The sequence below is a fragment of the Misgurnus anguillicaudatus genome, chromosome 14, assembly GCF_027580225.2.
Source record: "Misgurnus anguillicaudatus chromosome 14, ASM2758022v2, whole genome shotgun sequence".
In the NCBI taxonomy this organism is placed as follows: domain Eukaryota; kingdom Metazoa; phylum Chordata; class Actinopteri; order Cypriniformes; family Cobitidae; genus Misgurnus; species Misgurnus anguillicaudatus.
This window is the reverse complement of record NC_073350.2, coordinates 31,099,183-31,112,109: the sequence shown is the minus strand read 5'-3', so window position 1 is coordinate 31,112,109 and position 12,927 is coordinate 31,099,183. Positions and strand designations below refer to the sequence as shown.

Here is a 12,927-nt window from a genome sequence, read left to right as displayed (position 1 = left end):
TTTTGCATAAAACGAGCAAAAAATCTGCCAACGGGGTAAGTAAATTTTCTTGAATTTTTCTTGAATTTAGTTTTTAAGAAAAATGTTCAAGATTTTTTTGCTTACCCCATTGGGTGATTATTTTGCTTGTTTTATGCACAAAATCACTTAAATTTGATATTTTTGGTCTAAAAACTAGACTTATTTTCTTGGGTCGTTTTGCTCATCAAGAAAAAGCATCTTATTTAAGAAGTTTGAGATATTTTACTGAAAACAAGACAAAAATACTAAGAATTTTTTTTCTTGAAAATCATTTTTTGCAGTGTAAAGGGTACTGCCCCAGTAATAGATGGGGTAAATATTTTGAGCACATTTTCTAACAGTTCACCCTTGTCTTATTATTGAGTGCTTTGAATATTGAGTGAAAATATCAAATAAGTTACTATTTCTTTCTTTCTGTCTCCCCAGATGAATAATCCAAAAAATCTATCAAAATTCCCAATAGGAAATTCAAAGGTATAGTCTACCTGATGAAATCTGTATAACCAATCAACCTACATGGATGCTAAATCTCTCTTCCATAGCCTTTCTATCGCTGTTGAAGCAATCGCAACATATCAGTGCTCAGGTGACCCTGTTTTAAAGCCGTGTGAGGTTCTCTGGCAGCTGCAGATCTTAGCTTTTCACAGTTCAAATGAAGACTCGGGACACAGGAACGATGGAGAACGACTTTCGACGAAGGCTTTAAACGAACAATGTCTCTATTGCTCTGTTAAAAACGCATATGCTCGATTTCTAAGATCTTGACATTCCAATATGGCGATGATTGACCCTCTCTTTATGAATGTTTTCCTTTCTTCCTTAATCTTTTTGTCACGTGTGTACTGAATGCAAATGTGTAAACTGTGGACATGGATTGCACGCACAAAAAATATATATGTATACATATATGAGATATATATATGAATCCATATCTAGACACCTTTTCAGAGTCTTTAAGGGTGAAGCCATGTGCACATTGTGTAAAAAGCTGGTTCTTTAATGTCTAGTCAAGTCCAGAGGTCTGTAATAGGTCAGAATGTTAGTATAGTCGTATCCATTATTATTATTTATATAATGTTATGCCATTACTATCCCAGAATTCTCTTTTTTTGCCTAATTTTTTTTACATAAGCCTTACTGATATGTTTTACCTCACATATATTTTTTTTAAATCATCCTTACTTGATTTATTTTGCACAAGTGTACACTCCTGAACATGTACATATATCTCATAAACACTCTGCTAATGTAAGATATTAATTTGTGTATGGATTTCTATGTTTAATCTTTGGTATCACTATTTATATTTTCACACATTTCTTCTATATATACAGTACATATACATTTAATTTGAGTGTTTTTTCCTAAAGCAATAGCATGCTTATCCTCCCAGAGCACAATCATTTTGTTGTTTAAAGTTCCTCACAAATCTACTTTTGTCATACAACAAACCACATACTTAAACATACATATTACCCAAAAACACATTAACCGGTCTGTAAATCCACTTAGGATGAAAGTACGAACCGATTTCAAATGTTCTTCTATGCAATAATTCATGTAAAACCATAACATCCTTCACCAATACTGCGTGACGGTAGGGTTCAGGTACGAATAAGGACATGTTTGTATGTATGCCAATATCAAAAGTTCTCCTTTTTATTTTACCGGCATGCCCTCGTCTTCCCTAGTTTTCAGGGAATCTGTTGCCAAAGGGTTAACTTGTGTGGACTGTTGGTCTTGGACATCCACCATCTCTGTTGCTTGCGGCATGAATCTGCTCAGCTCTCTTTGGCTCTTCGTGGTGTCATCATCTGGTCTTTGTGTCTCAGTCGGGCATCCAGCTTATGCACTAGTTATTTCATCTCCATCCACAAAGTTGTTTTGTTTTTGTCTTGTGTTATGGTGTCATAATTTCGTGTAAACGGTCTCTGATATTCTGTGACCTTGATGAAGACAACCAAGATAATGATGGAAAATAAGCATAGGAACCAGAGCTATGTTGATGAGATCAAAGCCAAGACCAAAAAATGAAAATGATGTCCCTTTACTTGTCCTCATGAATTGATTTATTTCATATCTGACAAGTACTTACATATATATGAATGTTAATGCTTATTATATCAGATATACATACAGAAGCTGTCACTGGGGTCATATCCTGTCATAAAAGTACCTAAAGGGTGCATATTAGGTACATATTGGTATCAAATATCTGTGCCGAAATGTACCTTTTTAAGGAGCACCGTCCCAATGATAGCTTTTGTACGTTTTTTACACAGTGGGAGGTTCAAAACAATATGAGGTGGATTAAACGACAGGATTTTTATTTTTGGATAAGCTCTCCTCTACTATAGCTCAGTCTGAAGATCTGAAAATGAAAACTTGTATGTGGTTTCAATCTAAAACAGCTGACTAGTCATAAGTTACCTGCTTGTAATTAGTGTATGTAGCATGAATGCACCATTTTCATTCATATGAAAATCAGGGCATGCACGTTGAAAGCACAAACTGTTCATTATTACTATTTGCGTTAGGTGAGACGTCACTCATTCGATGTATTTTTTCCTTTTTGATACTGGAATGCTGTTTAGTCAATGAAGAATGACATCACTGTTACCATGGAGATATCCAATAACAAGTGCATGAGCCAAAGTTGCCATCACAAAAGCCGGCCACAGTGATAAATAAATAAAAGTACGCGAAAGCAAACATATCCACACACAAACAGGCATGTGCACGCACACAAAGTCACACACACAAACATACACTAACTGTCGCTGTAAATACTGACTTGGTTATTTTGTACAGTGTTTAAATATCATGAGTAAAATAATGATGGCCGTCTTGTGCAACTTCACATCGGCCCTGTTGCCAACCTTTTGTGCTTTTGTGTATAAAAGAATAATGATGATTATTGTTATTATTATTATTATGAGGAAAAAAATCATCGTATATGTTGCTGGCTCTCAATGACTGTTGACAACAGAGGTTAAAAGAGACACTTAAAATCAAACCATTGGGTCTGTGTGGGGTTCTATACAGTACGTATTGTGTTGTTACAATGGAAATTATTTACAGTAAGTGGCTTCCATTATGACAGAAAAGTGAGTTTAGATTAAATATTCATTTATGTGTATTATAATTGAAATTGGCTAAACGTGATCAAGGCGACCAATAAAACAAGCTCACAAATGAAAGATTCACTCACTGTTGTAAGTGCAATGGGCTAAATGTGAGTCCAGTATTCATTGTGAAATATTGTGTTTTATTTTAATGTATTCCTGTTAAAAAGATAAATTTTGGTGCATCATGTCATGTAATGTGATTATGAAAATATTGAACCTGCAATTTGTTTCCAGACTGGAGAAGAATAAAGACAAAAAATTGTCATTTACATGATCTTGTGTATTGATAACACCTCATCACTCTTTCCAAACTATAAAAAAGTAAATCTCATCCCATTCCTCAATCTAGCTGAGAGGTGTGCTTTTTCAACAAGTAATAGTAAAAAGCAGGTGTAAAGCCATTGACAGTTCATTCAGGGCACATATTTATTGTAGTCCAGGTACATACAGTCAGTGTTAAAAAAAGGAATTAATTACTAGTTACTAATTAGATCTTCAATCATGTAATTACATAACTGTAAAAATTACTTTTTCCAAAAAGTATTGAATTACTTTCTAAATCCTATTTAGTAAATTATACAAAGACAGGCTTGAAACGGTTAGAATAAATCATAAAAAAGTATATGGTCACACTTTTTAAGGTCCAATTCTCACTATTAACCACTTTTGCCTCAATAAAGTCCTAATTAATGCTTATTCATTCTTAGTAAAGTAGTTGATAAGTTGAATTATTGGTAGAAATTGGGAAAGTAGAAAAAGGTTTCGCAAAATCAGGCATTAATATTTGCTTTTTAATTACTAAAAAACAGCCAATATATCAGTAATATTAATGCTAATTACTTCTCTAGATTTATTCTTATCAACTTATCAAAGTATTTAAGGTAAGAAGGATACAGAAAAAATGGACTTTAAATTTTTATATTAACGTCACTATTGTATTATATATAATTGTTCTACAGTGCATACAATGTATTTAGTTCAATTACATCAGAAATAACTGTACAATTAAATTACTGGAAAAATAAGAGTTTCAAGGAAAAAGAAATTACAGTAACTAATTACTTAGTAACTAGTTACACCCAACACTGCATACAGTAGTGGACAAAAATTATGTTTGGGGTGAAATTTGTCCAATTTTGTTAAATTAAATCCCCAAAATATGATGTGTGGTTCAAAATGGACAAACTAAATTGCAAAATTATTAAAGGCAAACCACAGCATATAAGAGAATCTGGGTTTTATTCAAATATACAAAAAAGCATACACTGTCACTACAATTTGTGAGCATGTCTGTGAAATCGTAAAGTCTTCTTATTAGATAGGAGCATCAAAGTTTGATTTCACTCATTAATATCAATCTTTAATCTTCGGTTTATGCTTCAAATACACCAATGCAACATGCAAACTGTATATATTATTTAATGCATCTTTAAAATAGTTTAATATAACAGCGAATATGTCAATTGTTCAAAGTTAGACATCACTTTTGTTATAAACGCAGTTTCACTTTTGAGCTTCAGGGGCCCCTACCGGCAAATAAGGGAACCGCAATACTTTTAAGCTTCATAAAGTTTGTATCGCTGTCGTCTACAATTTGGATCTATTACTGTCCGAAATAGCCAACTATATCCTCAATTACTGCACTATTTGAGGGAACATACTTTTTTTAAACCCACAATGTACCAGTACACTCACTTTTAGCCGCTAGTCGTCGACTGCTCGCCTCGCGCCGAATGAATTCTCGCATCACGGCGGAAGATGGCGCCGCACTACAGCGAGTGAACTAGTGGACTACTAGGGAGTAGTAAATGAGGGGCTATTTCGTTCACAGCCATGTTATAATGATGGTGACTTGCATCAGGGGCCACTTACATTTTTTTACTTCCTTTAGTAGGCTAAAATGTATTTTTTTTTACTTTTTAATTGATCAGAGAGACAAAGAGGGTCTTGTTGGCATATGTCAGGATACAAATGCTCAAGCAGGTGTAAAAAAAAACTTTCCCCAAATCTCCCCAAAATAAAAATGGATTTCCAACAATAAAATGTACGTTTTCATAAAGCCACTAGATGTCAGCAATGCACCGTTCTTTATCTGAGCTATGAGCACTTTCATGGAGAAAGACTTTTGAAATGGGCTTTGCAGTCTGCTTGTTAATTTAATGTAAATCAATCAATTAACCCTCAATAAATCATCAATATTTTGTGCCCTGGCATTAAATTCTTCATTCTGAGGCTTTTAAGTAGAACCATCTGTGTTTAAAAATAAATACAGGCTATCCATTATTCTTTATGAAGATACAACTAACTTTGTAGTAATGCAAAAGCTTGAGTCCCAATAGTCCTTCTGTTATCTATTAGACATTACTGTTGTGCTGTTTGTGTAACTGTGCATGTGTTTACTTGTCCACCCACTGTCACACATATTCAACATCAATGTTTGCTAAAATCCCTCAGTGCCAGGGAGGCGCTTACTATATAGCATATAAAAAAAGGCTGTGGTATGATATAACTCACATCACCAAGGGACTAGATTCGCTGGTTGTTAGGTTGTCATGCACAGTTGAGTCATTTCCACAGACTAATCAATTCATTTGTTGTGAACTTCACAGGTCATGGTGTAATTAACATTTCATTTATTTAAAGATAAATGAGAAGCACAACAGCTATAAATCACAACTAATTTATGTGTTGCTTAATATGTACATTCACAACTTTTCCCTTTACCATTAGATAATGAACAATAGACTACCACTTTACCGCAGTGCTTTATTCACCACAGTAGACTTTAAACATCATGTCACAATGATATTATCATATATGCCTTACAAATAAATCGATTATATTGTACATTATATTACCAGCACTATTAAATCTTCTTACAGAGTGCTATTAGGGCCTATATTTCAAGAATGCTACAAATATATTTATCTTTAGCTCAGTCTGAACATATTCACTACCAAGTTAATAGCTTCTAGTGCCCAGGGTAATGGTATGACAGACCGTCTCCATCCTCAAGCATCATGTCTGGAGAAAGTCACTGAGTGTCACTCAGCCAATCGCAAAGCACCGGAGGCATCATAGACAAATACAGCAAGAGTCACATGACCACACTTGGCCGAATATGATTGGCATGGCCTAGACGGTAGACAGCTCATGCTTCATGGAAAGTTCTTTAAATGTGACCTTGACAGAATACATTAAGATGAACACACAGTTATTGTTAAATTAGATTTAAAGACTTAAAATAACAGACTTAAAATAAAATCAAAGACTTTCAGGACTTTTAATTACACTGCAAAAATTATTTTCAAGAAAAAAATTCTTAGTATTTTTGTCTTGTTTTCAGTAAAAATATCTAAAAATTCTAAAATTAAGATGCTTTTCTTGATGAGCAAAATGACCCAAGAAAGGAAGTCTAGTTTTTAGACCAAAAACATCAAATTTAAGTGATTTTGTGCATAAAACAAGCAAAAAAAAAACTGCCAATGATTTGAGCAAAAAATCTTGAAATTTTTTCTTAAACACTAAATTCAAGAAAAATTTTCAAGATTTTTTGCTCAAATCATTTTTTGCAGTGTACCAAAGCATGGAAAGATTAAATATACATATTTTCAAACAAATACATGTTTAAAATTGTGTGTTCCAAAAAAGTATGTAAAAATATATATGTCTTTAATATAGGAATATTAATAAGATAATAAGGTACAAAATCCTGATTTTGAACAATGTTGTAGTGTTATTTCCTGGTTGTGGTTCTGTTTCATTGGTTGTGTCTTTGTCATAGCTCTTTTTTATTCATACTACATGCTAAATGTATATTTTGTCCTGTATTTTACAGTATAGCATATGTGTTGTTCGTACTGCAAACAGTTTCGTCACATGGGTTAATGAAGTGTCTATCTATCTCTTATTTTAAATCATTATTTTTATTTCAATTCACACATTTTATTTCTGACTAACACACATATTTGTTCATTTATTAAGATATGCACAGTGTTTTAGTAAAATAAAATATGATTTTTGTATCCTTGTTATTGGACACGAAAAGATAAACTCATCAAGCTTCATTTGTTGTCATTATAAATCAATTGGCCTTATAAACTACAATGACTTCAAATTAAGCCCTAACGAGTTATAATGCAGTGAAATAAACGCATGGGCGACAACGCCTCGTGTGACCGAAGTCTCTCGTCTGTCATTGTTCTGCGCGCTGGCCCTTTAAATCTCCTCCCCCTCTGAAGCTCAGTAGAAGCGTAGGAGGCGGGGCTTCGGTACGCGCGTCCAATCCGAGCGCGGGATGTTGATGCTGGAGTGAATGCAGGACGTGGGATACTGATGCTGATGCTGGGGGGACCCGCACGATGATGGAGCGGCGACGTCGCTGAAAAGGTAACGAAACCTTTAACGGTACGTTAGCTTTCATTCACCCGAATTAGCTACAGCTGGATGGCAAATTATCTAAATGAGGTCATATCCGTCGATGTAGACTAATTATAATATTTTTTAGAGTGATAAAATGAGCGTTACTCGTGTACTATGAACGGGGTGAAGCGTCGGTCGATGCTGTTTCAAAAGCATTTGCTTAACGATTAAGACATATTCGGTTTTTGTCCAATATTTGAACAAAAGGGAGTCTTTGTCTATCGATATATTTGATGTATCTCTGTGTGCATGTATCCCTGTATGTATGCAGTCTAAACGTGTTCAGTCACCTCTTCACATATGTATCGATTACCTCGACGTAACCAGTCAAGATTCATGTTGAAAATAATGTTAAATATATGCACCGCAATGTTTTCATTCAATTAAAGCATTAGAATTTCAAGTGTGTAATGCATTAGGATATTTTCTCGGTGATTTCTTCACATTTAGGAACGACCTGTCAGCCTCTCGGAGTGATTTTTTCGGTCGTGATTGACACTGGTTCGGGCCAATCAGAAAACAGATGCTATATAACCAGTGGTTGAAGGGTGGGGGAGGTCTTTCACGTGTGGCATCTGTCTTCAATCTTCAAAAGAATTTATGGGTGTTTGAACTGTATGAAGAGCAGTGTGTCTGGTAACCCATGATTACATTATGGGATGTTAAAGGATATTTTCCCCACAGTTTGACCTACAGGCAGTGGTCAGCAATTTATTTTGTGACTGGGCAAAATTGCTATAGAGCTGTCATTGAACATATTATGAGATTTAACCTATTATTTATTTGAGAAAAACAAGAAGCTTTTATTGAAAAAATTGGATTATTTACATTTATAAGCTAAAGTGATGAGTAATATTTACAATGATCTGCCTCTTAGTAGCCTACACGTTACCATGGCAGGTGAAATAAATGCATAAATGCATCTCTTATTTCTTATAATGTGTAAAAAATGTATCATGTGTTCCCAATTGATTCCCTTAAAACTGCAGGTGTAAACCATGCACACAACTTGAAAGTCTTTTTTTGGCGCTTGTCATGTATCGCTTGGCCAATTTCTCCTAAATTACAGGTCTGGGTAATTTACCCTTTGTGTGTGTATTAACACACGATGTTCACCATCAGTGGGTGGCTGAGAGAGAGAGAGAGAGAGAGACAGATAGAGAGAGAGAGAGAGAGAGAGAGAGAGAGAGAGAGAGAGAGAGAGAGAGAGAGAGAGAGAGTTACTGACTCATGATATACATCCTGGCACACTGATTAAACCAGTAATGCTGGACAGCAGCTGGTTTCTATATACATGTATTACTGACCAACAATGCTCTTTTTGTCATTCAGCTCTTTCAAAATGTCTCCTTCTTGACTTATCTTGACTTATGTAAGTCATTTGAGACCCAAAGGCTTGTTTTATTAAAGATTCGGTTTAATAAGTCAGACTTCCAGTGACAGACATTACTATTACTGTTGCTAATACTTAGTGTTAAAGGTTTATACCAGGAAAGGCAGTTTATTCTAACGGTACGTTGACACGGGGCGTAAGCGTTAACGCTTCCCATTTACTTGTAATAGGTCACGTCATGCGTTGCCGAACTGAATTTTGGATCCGTCGGCGCCGCGTCATTGCCATTACGGTACATTCACACGGGGCGAAAGCATTAGCGCTTGACGCATGGCTTGTCTGAAGCGTGGCCAACAGCCAATCACCTTAGCCGCAACACATGCTCCGGTCTTCCATAAACGTAATTGGCTGGCTCTGCCTAGGTTATTTGCATAAGGCGATCTGATTGGCTGACGCACATGTTGCTGATTGAAAAGTTGAGAAATGTTCAACTTCTACCGCGAGCAACGGCAGTGACTCAGAGCCAACGGATCCACAATTCAGTTCGGCAACGCATGACGTCACCCACACTGCAAAAAATATATAAAAATTCTTAAATTAGGATGATGAGCAAAACGACCCAAGAAAAAAGTCTAGTTTTTAGACCAAAAATATCAAATTTAAGTGATTTTGTGCATAAAACTAACAAAAAAAAATCTTCCAATGGGGTAAGCAAATTTTCCTTGAATTATTCTTGAATTTAGTGTTTAAGAAAAATGTTCAAGATTTTTTTGCGTACCCCATTGGCAGATTTTTTTGCTTGTTTTATGCACAAAATTACTTAAATTTGATATTTTTGGTCTAAAAACTAGACTTATTTTCTTGGGTCGTTTTGCTCATCAAGAAAAAGCATCTTAATTTAAAGATTTTTAGATATTTTTACTGAAACCAGACAAAAATACTAAGACTTTTTTTTTTTAGTGAATGGGAAGCCTTGACGCTTTCGCCCCGTGTGAATGTACCGTTACTTGCGGCAGAAGTTAAACTTTTCTCAACTTTTCAAGCGGCAAAGCGTCAGATCGCCTTATGCAAATAACCTAGGCAGAGCCAGCCAATTACGTTCATGGAAGACCGGAGCATATGTTGCGGCCATTGTGATTGGCTGTTGCTTCAGACAAGCCTTCCGTCAAGCGTTAACACTTGCGTCCTGTGTGAATGTACCGTAAAGCACCTGTCAAGGTTCAGGTCTGGGTTTTGTGCAGTCCAATCAGGCTCTTTTACACCAGAATTTGTAAATCATTTTTTATGGGTCTCACTTTGTGCACAAAATCATTGTGATGTTGGAACAGAAAAGACCCTCCCCAAACTCTTTTTCAAACCGGATGCTCATAATTCTCTAAAATGTCACTGCATGCTGTAGCATTAAGATTGGCTTTCACTGGAATTAAGGGACCTGGCCAAACCTTTTAATGAGAAGTGAGTGCTCACATGATTTTGGCAAGCATCTGCATGGCAACACCTTGGCAACCATCCACACCAACTTATAGCATTGTGCTATGTGTGATGGTATGCTAAGCTATGAGTGGAATTTGGCCATAAAGATGAATTTTTTTTGATAGTGCTGGACATGTCCTCTCTCTGGCAAGGAAGTGCACAGATGAAGCGGCCATCTGCAGCACCCTCTCTAAATGTCAGCATAAATGTACATTCCCCACACACACACTCTCTCTCTTTCTCTCTCGCACCCATGAATGCCCACACATCTTCAATGCTTGGTCATACGAATGAAAACAGGTGCGCTCTCTTTATCAGCTCAGTCACTGTTACCATAGCAACCCTCTCCACAGCATCAGCGTCATCCCTGCAAGCAGCAAGTGGTCCACACCTCTGAGAAACTGCGGGCCACTTTTCATTTTGACTCATCTTTCTGAAGAACAGACAGTACTGTTCCTTGGACTTGGTCTTACTGAAAAAGAAAATGAAGTTAGAATAAAATGACTTGTGTCTTATGTTTTCTGACATGTGTATGTAAAGTATGTATTTCATGTGTAGATTTAAACTATTGCAAATAAAAGAAATGTTACATAGCATAGTTGACGCAAAAAAATTTATTGTTCAGCTTCAAATTACAGCTCCTGTTCTTCTCTTCTCAGGATGCCGTAAATGCCCTTGTCAGTCGGCAAGGGGGCAGATTTCACAGTGCATCACGCCCCTCCTACAGACGCTGTGCTCTTGGTTTAGTAATCTCTTAGGAGATGTACGGCAGCGCGCGTGCCGTCAGCCACATCGAGGGCAGCCCAGCGCGCTCCCCACGGCTGCCCCGTTCCCCGAGGCTCGGCCACCGTCGGGCCAACACCGGAAGTTCGAGTGGAAAGACATTATCTATGGAGAACATCCAGTCCCTCAATGCTGCCTACGCTACGTCCGGCCCTATGTACTTGAGCGACCATGAAGGCGTAGGATACACAGCTACTTACCCTAAAGGCACCATGACGCTCGGTCGGGCCGCGAGCCGTGCGATGTACGGCGGCCGGGTCACCGCCATGGGTAGCACCCCCAATATCGCCACTGCCGGGCTTCCACACGCCGATTTGTTGTCCTATGGCGATTTGGGCTCGCTGTCTATGCTCCACCACCAGGGGACGCCATCTGCCCTGCTGCGACAAGCGGTCAGGGGTGGTGGGGGTGAACTTTTAGAGATGCAGGCACAGCTCCGGGACATGCAGAGAGAAAATGAACTCCTTCGCAGAGAACTAGATCTGAAAGACAGCAAGCTGGGCTCCTCAACCAACAGCATCAAGAGCTTCTGGAGCCCAGAGCTGAAGAAAGAACGGGTGATGAGAAAAGAGGAGGCGGCGCGCACCTCCATACTGAAGGAGCAGATGCGAGTGACCCACGAGGAGAATCAGGTTAGGATGGTTACCTTACTTTCTAGTTTCGTCACATCAAGGGTATAATGCACTGAAGATCTTTATAAGGTTATTTAGTGCACTGCAAAAAAAGGACTTTCTTATTTAGTATTTTTGTCTTAAGTACAAATATCTAAAAATTCTTAAAACAAGATCAAAATGACTAAGTAAATAAATAAAGTTTTTAGACAAAAACATATAAAATTTAAGTGAATTTGTGTTTAAAACAAGCAAAAAAATAGAGTAAAAAATGAGCAGAAAATAAAAAGAAAATAAGAAAATGAAACGCTTAATTCAAGAAAAATTCATAAACATAAAATACAGTCACTACAGTGACTTAGGGCAGACATTTGTGTTGACTGTGTTCTTTAATTTAATTTTCATTTTTTTCACCTGTTTGATTGTTTTATGTTTTAGTACTCTCATATCGGATTATATATAATGTACAGGATTTACCTGTGAGAAATTTGGTTTCAAATAATTTAATACTTAAATGTAATATTTATTACATTTAATTATAATGTATTTACACTGCAAAAAAATGATTTTCGAGAATTTTTTTGTTTAGAATTTTTGTCTTGTTTTTAGTAAAAATATCAAAAAATTCTTAAATTAAGATGCTTTTTCTTAATGAGCAAAACGACCTCAGAAAATAAGTCTAGTTTTTAGACCAAAGATATCAAATTTAAGTGATTTTGTGCATAAAACAAGCAAAAAAAAAAATCAGATTTTTTTGCTTGTTTCATGCACAAAATCACTTAAATTTGATATTTTTGGTCTAAAAACTAGACTTATTTTCTTGGGAAAAAGCATCTTAATTTAGGAATTTTTTTGATATATTTACTGAAAACAAGACAAAAATACCAAGATTTTTTTCCTTGAAAATATTTTTTTGCAGTGTATATATATTTGTGTTTATTTAAGTGTTCTGTACAAATTAATAATAAAAAAATAGCAAACCATTATGGCCAAAATAAATAATAAATAATTGAATTCTAAGCATCTGTAAAAAAAAAACCATAAACAAATTCACTTAAATTTTATATTTGCTCTCTAAAAACTACACTTATTTTCTTAGGTTACTTTTTTAAAATAAATCGTTTAATTTTCTTATTTTCTTAGGTAATTTTGTTCA

General features: G+C 36.0%; 2 protein-coding genes across 12 annotated transcripts in view; both read left to right on the top strand.

Annotated features, from left to right (window-relative positions):
• The window catches only part of bsnb (bassoon (presynaptic cytomatrix protein) b), a 120,218-nt gene extending 116,800 nt beyond the window's left edge, over positions 1-3,418 (top strand). For all 4 annotated transcript variants that reach the window (XM_073876308.1, XM_055183597.2, XM_073876310.1 and 1 more), the window contains one exon: positions 448-3,418. The gene's annotated coding sequence lies outside the window, so the exon portion shown is untranslated. The remainder of the gene's footprint in view (positions 1-447) is intronic.
• Positions 3,419-7,440: 4,022 nt separating this feature from the next.
• erc2 (ELKS/RAB6-interacting/CAST family member 2) overlaps positions 7,441-12,927 on the top strand; it is a 72,796-nt gene continuing 67,309 nt past the window's right edge. For 7 of the 8 annotated variants that reach the window (XM_073876307.1, XM_073876304.1, XM_073876305.1 and 4 more), the window contains exons 1-2: positions 7,441-7,538; positions 11,037-11,792. In XM_073876307.1, the coding sequence (XP_073732408.1) occupies positions 11,139-11,792 (654 nt within the window). In that variant the 5' untranslated portion in view covers positions 7,441-7,538; positions 11,037-11,138. Of the gene's footprint in view, positions 7,557-11,036; positions 11,793-12,927 lie in introns of all 8 variants that reach the window. The other variant, XM_073876301.1, reaches the window with a different exon arrangement.